Source organism: Pieris brassicae, chromosome 1 (genome assembly GCF_905147105.1).
Source record: "Pieris brassicae chromosome 1, ilPieBrab1.1, whole genome shotgun sequence".
Classification (NCBI taxonomy): Eukaryota; Metazoa; Arthropoda; class Insecta; order Lepidoptera; family Pieridae; genus Pieris; species Pieris brassicae.
Genome location: NC_059665.1, coordinates 14,344,153 through 14,360,929, shown reverse-complemented (window position 1 = coordinate 14,360,929; position 16,777 = coordinate 14,344,153). Strand labels below are relative to the sequence as shown.

Below are 16,777 nucleotides of genomic sequence, written 5' to 3'. Positions count from 1 at the left end.
ACAAGGAATCGGCACAAATAAATACACCCAATGTACTTAATTTGAAACGGTCATTGATAAAAGAAATCATAAAACAATGTAAAATTTGTTTAAATTCAAATCAGTAACACAACTAAAGCATTTTTATAATATTCTTAACGTAATAAATTAAAAATAAATAAATAGACAAGTAAAAATTTTAAAGAGTTTGGTCCCTGTGGCAGTGTTTCGGTGCCAGCTTTCCTGCTAAGCGATACTTATTTATTGAGCGAGGAAAACACCAGATCTGGGTTCACCCATACTACCGTTCCCTCCTCCAAAGGGAATAACAGGAAAGTTAGAGAAAATACTTCTTTTTTAGCCGCTATCATGTAATAAGTCTTTATTTATATTACTAGTTACTTTGCGAACAAAAAAAGTATCTCTAAATATATTTGAATATTTTGGTCACCAGTCGAGCTGTGAAATCGATATCCAGTGGAAGTTGGGAGATAAAAAGTGGCATACTACTCTCTTAAACGCCGACAACCCCCATAAGTGTGTATAAACCGGGGCAGCTGCCTTTTATGGCCTCTCCTTAAGCTCACTGGCGCCCCTGTCATATAAAAGAAATTGTTTACAACGTCCGAAGATGTATAAAAAACCGTCAAAAATCGTTAATATCGCTGTATAATTAAAAAATAAATAATGACCCGCCTAAATTTATTGACCGCGAGTGTAGTTAAAACCATTCAGAAATGCGAAAACTGAAATGTCGCGTGTCGCCGCCAAAACATTTTGATGTCCGCTTCTAATTGCCAAATATTAATCCCATGAAAAGGCCGCACCTGCCGTAGGCAATTTTTAATTATTGTTCATTCATTTATCATTAATTTAATTAAGAAATATATTCATTTCTGTACGTTAATAATAATAAAATAATAATTGATCTTTGTAATTCGTACAATTACAATTATTAACATACCAATATTGTGTGATATTTTCTATAGGTAAATGAATCTTGGCGAAATCTAGAAACTTACATCTGTGTCGCAGTTGTAATAGTATATTGTAATCTCTATGTATATAAAATTCCTTAATGTTTGTTCCTATACTCTTCCAACCGATGCTCGACCGATGCTTATTCAGTAAGTCTGAGAATCGGCTACTATCTATCTTTCAAACCCCTAAGTGATGAGGGGTGTCCAAATTTTTTATTTTCTTTTATGATACAGCATACATAAATACATACAACCCTTAATTGTCACCCATCTACGATCGACCCATATTTCTTATTATAGTAGATAGTTTATTTTTATAAAACTAAAAAAAAATCCTGGAAATAATGTACATGGCAAAATGACGTAATCGAGTAATAATAATCTCTAATATATTGAAGGATTTCGGACGGTTCGCTTTTGTTGGTAATCCCTTATTGAATATAAATAAATAGATACGACTACCGCTTAGTAAAAGTAAAATTGTCTAATCAAAACAAGTTTCAAGCAAGTTTCGTAACTTTATTGAGATGAGTACTTTGAGAAATTAATAGTTCTCGATACAACGGGTCAAATTGAAGGCTTCATATGATTTATTATATTGCTTAAACATTGCAGATCAATTAAGTTTAAGTGCTTATGCTTAAGGTTTAGCCCGAAACCAGTTGACCTGTTAGATTTTACGATTTCTAACGTGCATAATTACTAATTTACTTGTCGAACTTTTATTTAAAATCATTTTGTTCTATATATCGTATTATCATACGTAACTGTATTCATAGAAATAGATACATTGTCTACTAATCTTTTAGCACAAAAATCTTTTCACTTGTGACAATACTATACGATATATAATTCATTACATATCATTTTAAATTTTACGTAAGTTTATTAATACTGGTACATAGTTATAGTAATTAAAAATAGGTTTTACAATTATTGATTACCAAATTATTTCTACTATTTAAATATCGATATTTTCACATTACACTTTTTGTAATAGTACGTAAATTATGCGACGAATAAAATTAATAGAATACATTTTACATAGTTGGCTCGCTCCCAAACCAAGATGGTTACAAAATTGTCCACTGCGCCGTGATTTCCTTTAGAATAAGACAATTTCGATGATATGGAATAGATGGCGTTTGAGACGCACATTTCCGCTTGCCGTACACTCGTGAACAGAAGTTAAAATATTTTTAATGTTTCATTAGATCACAGCTTAAAACACAGTTATCCCTTCTATAACACGCTAGATTGGTTCAGCGTTATAAAAAAGAATGCGCTTGTTTGACGCCGTTATATGGCGTTATGTATAAATTCATTCACGTTTACTTTCCCCGTTAATGTCTAAATCGTATATTAGGAAAAAAATTAAGTGTTAAAATGAACGAAATATGTGTGTACAATCATTATAAATGCCATAGTACAGAGATATAACGTGATAAATCGCGTTATTTGGGGGAATAGCTTAGCTATACGAGAGATCTGAAATCACGTTATATGAAAATGCGAATGCGAAATATGAAATGCCGTGTTATAAGGGAGTCTACTGTATTGTCCAGCTTACCATAGGACATGATGTTACTTTAATAAAACGCAACCACAGGTTCATTTCGCGTATTCTAGAACTAAATTTATTGGTCAAATATGGATTTTGATAGCAACAATAGCAATAGTTTTCCATAAAGTATAAATATAATTTTTTAAGTATAAATATTTTTTTAATTTACACATTTTAATCTCACATAATTTCGAGTCATAAATTCATACTTTAAAAATAATTTGAGTGAAATTTAATATTCTTCTAATTAATTACTTGTAATTTTCCAAATTTAAACTGACATATTGATTAGGATGTTATTTTTTTTATTTTATTTAAATGAACTAATTAACACGTACGATAAATATTGGAAAAAAGTCAAAATGACACATTCATGCTTTTAAATTAACTTGTTACAACGTATCATAGTAATGGTAGAATACCGTTTAAAAACATTTATAACTGTTTTATTCGTTTTCAATTGAAATACATAAGTTGATATGTATTTCAATTAATATAAATAAATTAAATATAAATACTATCAAAGAAAATTTATCATCATCATCAGATTTATTTGGTCCATTTATGAACGAAGGCCTCCTCTATTTTACCGCAGTACGTCCAGCACTGGCCTCTTTATATCCACTGGAAGCCAATGACGAGGTCAAGAATAAATAGGTAGAAGATTAAATTTTATTCGTTTAAGGTCCTATTTTAATGATACCAATGCATCGCGTACAAAAAAATAAGCACTAATTTATGATTTTACTGTAAAGATTTGTGACGTACACATTTGTGGAATATAACTAGTACCCACGGGAAAGCCAGAATCCGTTAATTACAAAACTCACTCACCTATTTACAAGAATAACCAACCGAATCGTGTAGGCGTCCCGAACATTGTTCCACATCTGTCAAATACCACAAATGTAATTGACCGTTCACGAAGATTGTCAAATAGCAGAAATTACGCGCGGAACTGTACTGAAAATACAGAATTCACGTATCGTAGGATGTAATAAATTATCTAACAGCGTGTCAAATTAATACAGGGAATGCATTACTTTGAATGTTAGCTTATTAATTGTGAGGACACTTGGTAACGAATCCGTCAAATGAAATGCTAAGCGGACGAGGCGTGACCTATATATTTAGCAGGGTTGTATGACATTTCCGCGCGATTGTACATGTTTTTGGAATCAACAATTCTATATTGATAGGGTAATTTTGCTTTGTATAAAACGGTCTTACATGAATATGGTGAAATTCACGGTTAAATCAAGCCAGTAATTAGACAGCAATTCCCTTGCCGGTCGTATGACGGGACTCTCAGATCCACCACAATATTTTTAGGGTCGCGACTGAGTGAATTCCTATCCAATTGTTGTCTATAGCCTTATTAACACTTGGAATTAATTTTTTGAAAGGGGTACAAAAAGTAAAGACTTATGCATACTAAACCAAATTAAACATTTTGGAAAAAAAATTGTTAATTATTATCAATGGAAACATGTCATAACTTATTAATCTTATCGTGTGTCAGATACATATCTAAAAGTAAAAATGAAAAATGTGAAACACGCACTTCTAAGGCTATTAACTATTAATTTAAGCGAGTTTCTCACTTCATCTATGCACGGCATTAAATTATATGACTGGAAACAGTTAAGATTAGAACATTCCAAAATATTTACAAAATGCTGGCGTAATCTCTGTTTTCTCTTTAATTAACAATGCACCTAATTCTAATCTTTAGCTCTTGCTGATAAAGCATATTCTTGCGTGTATATTTCGATTATAGTTTCTTAATCTGTAAGACGGCCCGTACGAATAGAACTCAATCGGAAGGCTCGCTAAGCCACGCTATAAATTACAAAGAGCAATGAATGCCGGCTGTAAAACAATCGTTAAACGGAGATTAAGAATGAATGTCTATTCTGAAGTATGCTTTGTTTACGGAGTTAAACACTCAAGTGCTTTTCAAATTGTCCATTCAGACGGGCAGGAGTATTCATTGAATATCTTTAACTATGTCTAAAGATTCACTCACGTCTTTGATTCTTTAACAAGCCAAACCCTATTGACATGTTCTTCAAAGGATATATCCTAATGTATTTGATGAAAATTTCAGCATCTTCATGGGGCCAAACACCTCCAGAAGAAGCAGAAAAAGCGAAGTTGATCCGGCAACCGAAGCGCGACGAAGCCGGGAAACCTCACATCAAGCGGCCAATGAACGCTTTCATGGTTTGGGCAAAGGATGAGCGCCGTAAGATCCTTAAAGCCTGTCCGGACATGCACAACTCGAATATATCGAAGATACTCGGCGCCAGGTGGAAAGCTATGTCCAATGCTGAAAAACAGCCCTATTATGAAGAGCAGTCGAGATTGTCGAAACAGCATATGGAAAAACACCCTGATTACAGGTAAATACGATTTAAGAAATTTTATTTCTAATTAAGATTGAGACCATGAGAAAATATACTAATATTACATTACGATTATTAATTAATTTTATATTACAATAGTCAAAAAACAAAACAGATAAAAAGAGCAACTACAAACTGTTTAACAGTTACACAATACATATACCTATACACGTGAATAATTGTGGATCAAAGTTGTATTGATGATGTCCAGGACTTTAGCTCGTGTTACATTTTTGATTTGAAAACGTAAAAATTATATCAAAATTTAATACATTAAGATACGGGAGGCATTCCAAGTACAGCATGGTGTCAGTTGTCTTTCAGCAGCGATAAGAAGAGCGGCGACGACTGCCAGATCGTTTCACCCGCTCCACGTTCTTGATTTTTGAACTGGTATATAGTGTAAAACCTTCCTCTTTTTAATATTGACGGTCATAAGTCTACGACTCTGATACATTTATTAAATATATATGCAACGAGCATTTTTCGAATACGTATTGAATATTCGTATAGAAACTGTTCATTAAACCTATTATACTACACATAACTCTCTTTACCAGTACTTAATGACTAATATAAAAGAAATACAAATTATAAACATGTAGGGAATATTTTTATAGAGAAGATTTATCCAAAAACTTTCCGTTTGCTGTTCTAAAGGATTTTTATAAACTTTCAGGTACCGACCCCGACCAAAACGAACTTGCATCGTCGACGGCAAGAAAATGAGAATATCCGAATATAAGAATCTAATGCGTACGCGCCGACAGGAGATGAGGCAGCTGTGGTGTCGGGACGGTGGGAGTGAGCTGGGCTTCTTGCCCTCCCTCTCATCCCCGGGGCCCTCGAACACATCGCCACCCCCAAACGGCGGTAACTACATGAACCCCGGTTTCTCACCCCCACTTTCCCCGAGAGAGGAGGATTGAGGTACGGCGCGCGGCTGGCCCTACCCGCACGCCGCGCCCCTCTCCATGCCCCCTCCTCATCCCTGGTAAAGCTTGATCGGCGACGTTGACAGCTAGGACAACTGTCAACTATCAGTGCATCGTTAGACGCCAGTGTTGCAATGCAATCTCTCTTGTCATGAGATTATTCCATTAGTGATCTAAGCGAGGACTTGATGAACTCTGTGTGAGGCAAAGATGTGCCAAACGAAACCACTTATTTAGAAAAAAATGTACATAAAATTAAACTTTTCTCTTGTAAATAATTTTGCTTGTAGATATTACTTACTGTAGTATTGTTTGAAGGAATAGTTTAATCAGGCTTATCTTAGCGTCAGTATGTTGCCATGTGTATAAAACCCTTAGTTATACATATAGAAGTTAGACTTAGAAATGTATCAAACCAAAAATTTAAAGCGGTATGCTTGAAAATTTGTGTTTTGAACACGTATTTTTGAGACCAGTGAGAGCAATGGATCATAATAAAAACATAATACTCATATACCTTAGAATAGCTCTCTACATATGCCTAATTTTATGTAATAGGTAGGAATTATATTCAGTAGTTTTGTCTCGTATACATTTGTATTAAAATGAAAATTAAACTAATTTGTAACTAAGTAGCAAATTTTGAAACTGTTCTCTTCATTTCCACTTTTAATAAATTGGCGTATTTCGCTCACAAAATCCAATTAATTTCACTACCAGTGTTTAACACGAACGGTGGTCAATTCGAACCTGTCAATTTGTATGAAGAAAGTTTGCCCACCGACGACGGGGGAACAAATTTATACCATTAAACGATATTTGTCAGAAAAAACGCTAAATTGATATAAATGCTTTGGGGTCACTGGATTTGGGTTGACGTGTGACTATGACCACACTTAGCAGACAGGAGAATAATCTGTGGAGCCATTGATTACGATTTAAGCGACAAAAGCGCTACAATAAAGCTCGTTCGCAGTAACTTCAATAACCCAGTGAGACACCTATAGCAAAAGTAATCGCTTTATCGAATCGTGCAATTTAATAGTTTTAAGTAGTATTAAGCTGTAACGCATAATATCTACATATTTAATAAATAGTAACATTGTATAGACTTGTAGTCAGTATATTGCCATTTCTGAATTCTGTTATTTAATTTTTTAATTAAAAGTTTTGTATGGTGGTATGAATCTTGGGTGTTGCCATTGAGGCAAGAATGTATTGCATCGTTCTTGTCTCAACGCCGTGATAGCCTTGGTCTCATGGTACTTCATTATATGCCAGTAAAATTATTCGAATTATGTTAAGTGTTAGCGTAAGATAAGTAAATTATTGTGTATGTGTCTTACTGTTTTATCTTAGTGTAGTGTGTATTATTCTTAGTAAATGTGTAAGAATTAGCAGTGCCGTTAAATTATTTATTTTTATGTTGGAATTCATTGTATTGTAAATAATGAAATACTTTGTTTTCTATTGGACAGTGCTTAACTTGTTAATCAACTTTGGTAGTTTGATAAAAGAGTGACACAAAAAATAGTTTTGTTTATAAGCTGTGGGTGATATTTTAACAATGTCTATTTTTCGATGCCTGTCAAGTAGAGCACAGAGTACTAATTGAAATAACGCGATATTTTTGTCAATTTTCAACCAGACAACTTCAATTCTGGTCTATTTATTATTGCCATTTCTAACTTAACCTATGTACTTACGTGTCATGTTATTTTATGTTGTCTAAATTATTTCTATGAGATTTTGTTATCACTAAATCGTATTATAGGTAGTATGTAGGTACCTTATACCTAATAGGTATAAACCAGGACACATTATTCAAGAATTGTGCCAAAACCGAAAAGTTTAATAAAAAGTAAATATTAAAATTATTTTCTTGTTTTATTTATCAACTAAATAAGAAGCAAGCAACTCTAAAAAGTAGCAAGCAACTCTAAAAAGTAGCAATCAAAGGAATTTATGTACTTAAAGAATAACATATATCAATTATATTTATTAATACCACATTATAAGAATACATGATATGGTTACAATGTTATATACTACATTTACAAAAATATACATACAAATTATGATTATATAAGGATCATTTTATGTAGTCTTCAAAGAGGCAGACACATGTCTCTTTAAATTTATTTGTACACACTATTGCACACAAAAATCAAAAACAAACACACTGAGAAAGTGCGAAATATTGTTGGCATTTATTATAGTTGTAATTAATATACAATAACTATTGATCACCGGGAATCGAACCTCGAACCTCCGTGCTATACACCATGTGCCTAACTGGGAAGTCAACATACACTTATATGTTGTAATAATTTCAGAGTTTTTAAAATACATATCATACCATACGGTTTTTTCCTATTTGGTTTAAAGCCAGTTAAAAACGCGATTAACACATTCAGTAATATTAGTTTTAAAAATATCTCGTCTACAGACTACACTAAACTTTATATAATAATAATATATTAATAACAAATAGGCCACGATTACCTGTATCTACAACAAACATATTTATACAATATTAAAAAAATGAAAGATATAGCAAACCGATAATTTGAGTATTAACAGCAGTACAAATTGTGCATCTGAAAATTCCTGAAGAGCGACATCTGTCGATAAAAATTACTATTGTAACTACTGTAACGCAGCATTTCACTTACTTTCAATTACACATAGGTGGCGCAATAACCAATACGATCGAGTATTTCCTTTAGTTCCGCTTGCTAATCACATATAGCGCTGTAAGTGTAACGATATACGAATAATTAAACGTACATATGTATGATTTTTAAACACATCAAGAGTATATAAAATTAAGTTAATTTATAGCATAGGTATTTAAGTCCCTGGCAAAGAGAAACTTAAGAAAATTTAGTCAAACTCTATAAAATTAATATTGTATACAAAATCATATTATATTTATAACTAAAAATGTCTAGGTTTACGATAATAACATATATTTAGGATATATAGGTGTAATAATTACGTATGTGAAAACAAGTGTAAAAATGGTAATAAATAGAGTTTATGTCATACAAATGTAACAATAACTTTTAACAAAAAACATATTAGCGCTACGTAAGCGTATTTGGAACAAATCTTGTAGCATAGACAAAGCCACTTTTAGACAGGCGTGACCCACTAACGCTATACGAATTAGATGGTAATGTTTTCATACAAATTCATTAGGCAGTGGGTCAAGCCTGTCGCAAAGTGGGTTTGTCTCAAGCTCCAGGATCACGAACATGGTTCGAATAGTAAATAAAACAAGCAATATGTAATTTTACGTTCGAACTGTCACGTGACAATTGAGATGTTAAGTAATTTTAACTTTAAACGTCTTGAAATAGGACTCAAACATAAAATATCACATCAATGTTTTTAATTTGAACATCTTTTATGATATTGGAAAATATCGTAGATTCATTAAATTAAATTAACGAGCGACTATAAATAATTTTACTACAATAATAAATAATTATTATGCGATAATTACAATATCGAGTCTTGAGATTAACACAATACCAAAACTACTAATAAACTTACATTAAAAGTACAAATGCCATTAATTGTACAAAAATAATTCACTGACCGATTTTACATTTAAAATGTAATGTAAAATAAAAACGAAAAGATAATTCAAGGCCAAGTGACTGCAAAAATATGTATCAGACACTTAGCCTTGGAGCCAGCACTATCCTGCATCTAAAGCCCAACTTCAATTTCTGGTTTTTTAATAAAATTTATAAAACTTGCTTAGAAGGAAATAAATCTGGGAATTATTTTTTTTAATTTCAAGGATGCAGTAGAATGTAGTAGTAGACCTCACATAGATTGAACACTCGTAAATAGCTAGTAACGATATATTTCCTACCATTTCAATCACTTGAATGTTCACATTACGTAGAAAGATAATATTATGCTACAGAACAGTGTTCTGAAAGATGTGTTGTAATTTTTAAAAGTTTTGTTTTTGTTAAAAGTACACATCTGTACCTTCATCACAGCATAAAAACAATTTGACAGATACGAAAGAGTACGTAATAACTGTGATATACTTTTTCTCTACCTATTGCTCTTGTCCACAAAGATTTTTGCAACTGTTTCGTAATAATTTTTGTTTTCTTGAATACAAAAACCACAAAGCCGCCATATTGCGTCGGACTGACAACTCAAAAAATTATAAACCTCGTTTGAGGTATTTGTTACTAAACGTGATTTTTGTTTTCTAGAATTAAAAAAAAACAAAGCCGCAATATTGCGTCGGACTGACAACTCAAAAAATACCCGCCAAACTAAAAACCTCCTTTGAGGTATTTGTTGTCGTGGCTAAAAATAGGGAATTCTAAAATCTACTATTATTTAATTTAACGTACAAGATGGACACAATTTAATTTTATTCAAATTCAAACAAGCGCCGTGAAAACTATGGCCACACTTAAAGGCCCACAATCCGCCATCTTTAATTAGAAAATCGTTTTGCAATGGCAACCCGCAGAGTGTGCAATCTAATTGTGGAGTCATTATTTCTAGTACATCATTTATATTAATATTAGTTTTGTTAATTTTCTCGTATACATGTTTTAGTCCCCAGTGTTCGGATGTCGCTGCTATTATAAGAGGAAGAGCCGTGTTACAGATTTTTCCGTCTGATGAATTTCTAAGTAGCGCGTATAACTGAAATGAAAAAAAAACCATTAAGTACATATTATTGTAAAAAGAGTGGCGGAGTTTATTGCCAGTTCTTCTCTTCCGTTTCCTTGATTTGAGAACTAGCAGTAAAATTAGATTAGCATTTAATGTATATTTCTTTTTTTGACGTTCATAAGTGTACATTGTGTTACCTATACTCTGATTTTTAATTGCGTAGAATTCTGACAGCTATCATTTTTTGACATGTCAGAGATTACAACACAACGGCACATTTTTCAATTGATACGAGTGAACATCTTAGGCTATGCATAAATTTTATTTCTTAGTGAAGGTATCCATTTTATTAAGTGCGGTCCTACACATTAAAGGTTTTTTCATCAAAAAAACAGTAAAAATCGCACAAGTAAAGATAATTTTTTTTTAAAGGTTTACTAAACCCGGTATTAATAGGCAGTGATGCCAGCAAAATAATAAAATAAAGTAATTAAACTTAATTCGAAATATTGTTCGTGGTATTGAAATATTTGTTATTTTTGCATTAGGTCACTTGAGTAAGTAAATATTAAGGTTTACGTTTTTATAGGTAAAACATTAAAAAATTCGTAGCATTTTATTTAATTGCCCTAAATTTGGTCAAATTTGTCTCTTTTTCGGTGGAGAACGTTTTTAGTAGCAAACCCTTATGAAATGTCCGAAATAGAATAAATGATATTTGAATTTGACATTGTCTTTGTAAATTCTTGGTCTAGTTTTGTATATCGCAGCCAACTAGGTTAATTAGCCGTTCAATCAACAGCCTAGCCTTTTAACTAAACAACGCCGTTTAATAGCGGCCTGAAAGATATTTAGCCAGGTCATCAAACAGCTAGGCAAATAACTTTCGATCGATGAAGTTTCATTACTTGCCTAGCCCGTTACTTTAAATTTAGTTCCACTATCCGGCTAGCGTCAAAACTGATTAAACTGACAATATGGCGTCCAAACACAACTTTGATGGTGTTACCATGTATATTATTACGTCGGATTATTTGAGGGAAATATTGTCATATTTAATAATGTAATAATGTGTTGACGTAGTGATGAAACAATATAATAATTGGCTATGATGATATGATTAATGTTAATATGTAGTCTAAAACTTTTAATTTTTGTGGCAGAATTTGCGAACTCTTGCAAATAAATTATTATTAATATTGCGGATGAATACTGGGCGGAGATTGAATTACTATTGAATTAATTAATATAATTTTCGAATTTCCAGTACTTTACACCACATAATGGTAACTTTTAGATATAAAGAGTCACTGTTTGTCACGAAACGTTAACGTAATACTTGAACACTCCCTTATTTTTCATTAAACTTTGTAAATCATTAAATTTATTGTTTGCCGACGCTTTATTAACAGTTTGGAATTTGTCAGAAAATGGAACTACATTGAAATGAACAGTATAGGCAAGTTATGTCACGTCATCGATTCAAGTCATTTGCCTAGCTATTTGATTAAATGACTGAATATCATTGAGGCCGCAAGTTGAACGGCGCTGTTCAATAGACTAGGCTGTTAATGAAACGCCTAATTAGGCTAGTTGGCTGCGACATATTCATCAAAACATTCGCAGTTATCATACAAGAATTTAGCTATTGTATTAATCTTGTCAAATATAGTACGTAGAACTAGGTTGCACAGTTAAATGCCTTACTTTTTAAAAACTTTCAAGTTAGTATTGATTATAGTAAGGTAACTCACCTGTTTTCTTGCTTCTTCAAACTCATAAGCACTATACAGGGTGTCCACCAAGGCTACAGTTATAGTCACATCAATTTTCTCAAATAAACACACCATCAAACATGTATGATAAAATTTGATAGTCAGTGCACCTGTATCAATCAGATTTGCATGTTTTTTCATTATATTAATTGCATTCCTTCCACCAATGGACTTTATTATTAGCGACCCTAAGTCGTCCCAACTGAGCATATCTCTAACTGAAATATTATCAAATTTCTTATTGCAATTCAAACATATGTTTGCATGTAATGTTGCATATAACTGTATTGCTCTGTCCCATGTGTCCAATGTGAACTGAGGGAGAAATGAATGCAGCAAACTCTCATCGAGCATTTGCACTAAAATCCTCAAAATGTGCAGTAAATCTTCATTCCGTCTCAAATAGAGTATTTTTCTCCACAAATACGGCATTCTCTTGCACATTTCATAACATTGCTCCTTCGTTTGATTCGACCACTGCCGCTCAATAAATTCATCTATCAATTCCGAAAACACTGGCCTTTGACTTGTCCGTACATATGGGAGAGGAAATCCGCACTCACAACCGATGTTCATTAATTTTTGAGTCTTCACATTCACTGCTATACACGAATTCACAAAATACTTATACAGCACGTCATTTTTAATTATCAAATCCAACAAGTCACTTTTGCGCATGCAAGTGTTTAAGTATGTCAGAAAAATGTTGTTCGGCACAAATTTTGAATCCTCAATTGCTCCAACCGTTTTGCAATATTGTTCTAATAAAAGCATCAATTCATATATTTCACTAATATCACAGCTGTAATCTTCTACGATTGAGATTAAATTCGATTCAGATTCCTTATTAACGAGGCTTAGCCTAGAGTACTGGTATAATAATTTACAAAATTTATCTTCTTTACTTTGTAAATTATTGTCTATTTCAATGGTTTCTTGACTAGATTCTTTAAAAATGATTTCATCATTTATGACAGGTGTATCATCCAGTGAGTAATCGTCACGAGCCACCCATTTAGGTGTATTTTCACTATCAAATTGTCTAATTGGAGTTATTTCTTGATTTCGGTCGCTGAAATTTTTTACTTTCTCTTCAAAATCTTCCCATTTCTCCTTCAATATTTTTTTACTTGAGTTAAATTTCCCTGAGACAGTTACACTCAAGCCTTTTAAAGCTTGTAGAGCCTCTGGTGATAAGGTATTAAATAAGTTATCATCATTATGTTTTATATCAAAATTTTCATCTAACAGTGATTGTGAATATGGATTGTCAACCACATAAATTCCTGATTTCAATTGAGTCGCTTCACTTGATTTTAATTTATCAATTTTAATTAAAACCTCTTCTACACTTGATAATAAACCATTATTCTTCAATTTATCCCTTAAACCTATCAAAATGTGCATTTTCATAGTTAAATTGTTCTCTAGCAGATATTCTTTATACAAGGCACAGAGTTCCGCACACAACACATATTTTTCATCAATGTAGCATTTCACTAGAAATTTGTCAATTTTCATGAATTTTAAACTAACAAGAGAGCCATTTGAAAGCCATACATACAACATATCATTAATAGTTCTGCAATCAACAATATCATCGTACACATACCATACAGTATCATCTACTTCATTGATATTCAAAAAGTATAATGCCCTCTTATTGAACGAGAATATTACACTGTTCATTGAGTATATTCTCGAGAAATTTACTGATTGTCCTTCACATTCATACTTTTCATTTTCAATAGCCACATTCTCATTTTCATAAGATTTTGTTGTTATTATTTTCATTGGTGGTTTAGCTAGTACCTGTTTAAATTGATGAGTCCGTCTCACCATACCATCAACTGTGGCTTCCCAAATTCTTGATGACGGTCTTGCACAGTACATAAGAGCGTTTGAGAATTCATCACCAACAACAAATTGGGCATCATCAACAATATTGTATTTCTTTACTTCAGTAATTTCTATATTAGTCTCTGTAGTACCATTGGCCATAGTTTCTGAAACTATGAAACAAGCACCAAATTCTCCATCTCGTAATTTTTGTCCAATTTGTCTATATTGCTCCTGTGCTGTATTGCAGATGTAACATCGAGTCAATGTAGAAACTAATAGCATACAATCTCTACAATCAAGTTGACATATTCGTGAGTCCAGGCTCATGATGATTTGTGAAGAACCATGAAACATACTTTTAGTCTGGAATTATAAATTATCAATTCAGTTGAGTTTATAAATAAAAGTTTAAATAAATAAAATGTTGAAAATGTTCACATTAAAACAAGAAACGAATCATGCCATAGGTTGCAATAGTGGATAATACTAGATGAGGCAAAGGTCCATTGGTGGCTTATGTCTCCCTGAATTGTATGAAATATTTACTTACAATGAAGCTATTCAGCTGAAGAACAGATACTTTTCCAACATCATCACCAGTAAATAACATATTTCCACTCCATATCATAGTAGTGACTTCATTACCCAAATGTTCTTTGGATGAAGTTGTGGAATCATTTCTACTTAAATTTTGATCACATTCCGTGACTGTCACCATTCCTTTCCCATTTGAAAATCCAATATGCTTCTCATTTATAGATATGGCCAGTCGTGTTATAGGCCCATCCTGGAATCAGTTATAAAACAAACATTATTTCTATACCAAATAATAACTAATTCTAAATGTTTTTCAATTTATATTGGAGAATTATCCTGTTATTTTCACATAATTAAAAAAAAAGGATGCACTCAATGTCTGTCTGAATATCTTTTACAAATATATAAAAATATTCATTTGTAACTAATCTAAAGCAAAAGGTAGAACCTCCAGCCCTACCATACAGGCATTCAGTAAATAAAATTTAAAAGTGAAATGTTAGGAGAGAAATGAATTATGTAACCTGCTTCATCATATAAATCTTTACCTTATTGGGGATCAATTGTATGAATTCACATGGCCATCTATTAAACACATAGATACCACCACTAGTTGCTCCAAATACTATTAAAGATTTAGAGACATCAAAACAAGTATACTGAAATAAAACAATGTTTTTTTACTATATTTCTTTCTACAACACATTAACATTTGTTAATATACCAAAAAGAATAACAAAAACATATCTTTATAAATTACTAACTATAAAAACATTAAATATTACTATGGGCATAACACTATATAACTACAGTATAAACTCCATCCCTGAATTCAATGACAAACTCCCTAAACCTTTGAACTCAATTGGCTTTGGTTGGTTTAGCTTGTCTTTCATACAATGATACACTCTAGATATCATTACATCCACTCTCAATAACATCCTAAGAAATTAATTCTGTTGTTTAAAAATTGGGATTGCTTGCACGTGAACTGTTGTTGACCATGACTAATAAGTACGAGTCATGGACTACTATATGTTTTTCTTCTCTCCATTTAACGACAACTCTCTATAACACAATAAAATGCATAGTCCCTTCAGTGTTGTTATATAGAGTTTACACTATATCATTATACCATCATTTCAAATCAATATTATAAAAAAACAATAATAATAAGGTTTTATTTTTGTCCTTAATTGTTTTGGTTTTTTAATGTTAAAAGCGATTTTTATAAAACATTGTATGATTATTCTATAACTATAATTATTATTGACACCTATAATTGCATTATCACTTTAAGAATCATTGCTTTACTGACATAGAACTATTTCAGAAGAACCCTTTCAAGTCTAATATAGTTAAGAAAGTAGAAAGAATGAAATATGATTCTTATTGGATATAAATTATCTTAGAAAGACTTGTTTCAACCTTGAATATTAATAGCTTTTCTGACTGAGTGCGTTACGGCAAGGTATTATCTAAATGCAAATAAATACTTTTGAATAAGTGCCAAATAAATCTAAACGATACTAACCTTAATTCGCTGAATATTTTTTATGGGAAAATTTATACTTTCTGTAATATCGGGCAGCTCTTGAAGAATGTAAGGTGGTAATTTGATATCCGCCATAGTCTATGCCGACATTTTCTCTTAAAAAAATATAGAATACACTCAAATATATGCCACTTATAAAAAACTTTATTCAAAATGCTACTTTTCATTCGCTGTTCGATACAACGAAAATTCACATTTTAGTCTTCACAACATGCAATTGAAAATGGTAAAACGCTTATTTATTATAGTTTAACTGTCATACGTCAAATGTCATTTTGATTTATGACAACTCTTATACTTTCGAACCACAGTTATAAATTTCATAGACCATTCTGGTCATTATTATATTACATTTAGATTTCCTTGCATAATTAAAAAAAATAAGTTTATTGTTACATTACGTTCATAGACATTATGTCCAATAATCTCGAGTGATAACTGTTGTTATTTATATGGTAACTCAGGATCAAAATAGAGAACTTATAAGCTGTCCAATACATGTATAGTCTGCGTAGTCAGTATTATTAACAATGTTTTATG

General features: G+C 31.9%; 2 protein-coding genes across 4 annotated transcripts in view; one reads left to right on the top strand and one right to left on the bottom strand.

The window, feature by feature from the left end:
* The window catches only part of LOC123714512 (transcription factor Sox-5), a 240,543-nt gene extending 232,836 nt beyond the window's left edge, over nt 1-7,707 (top strand). For all 3 annotated transcript variants that reach the window (XM_045668795.1, XM_045668802.1, XM_045668788.1), the window contains 2 exons: nt 4,634-4,928; nt 5,611-7,707. In XM_045668795.1, the coding sequence (XP_045524751.1) occupies nt 4,634-4,928; nt 5,611-5,860 (545 nt within the window). In that variant the 3' untranslated portion in view covers nt 5,861-7,707. The remainder of the gene's footprint in view (nt 1-4,633; nt 4,929-5,610) is intronic.
* Nucleotides 7,708-8,053: 346 nt separating this feature from the next.
* LOC123709490 (Hermansky-Pudlak syndrome 5 protein homolog) lies at nt 8,054-16,489 on the bottom strand. Its single transcript, XM_045660884.1, has 5 exons — nt 16,217-16,489; nt 15,231-15,341; nt 14,696-14,932; nt 12,283-14,508; nt 8,054-10,558 (listed from the first exon to the last, which is right to left on the bottom strand). The coding sequence occupies exons 1-5, from the start codon at nt 16,310-16,312 to the stop codon at nt 10,244-10,246; spliced, it is 2,985 nt and encodes a 994-aa protein (XP_045516840.1). The 5' UTR covers nt 16,313-16,489; the 3' UTR covers nt 8,054-10,243.
* Between the last annotated feature and the right edge of the window lie 288 nt (nt 16,490-16,777).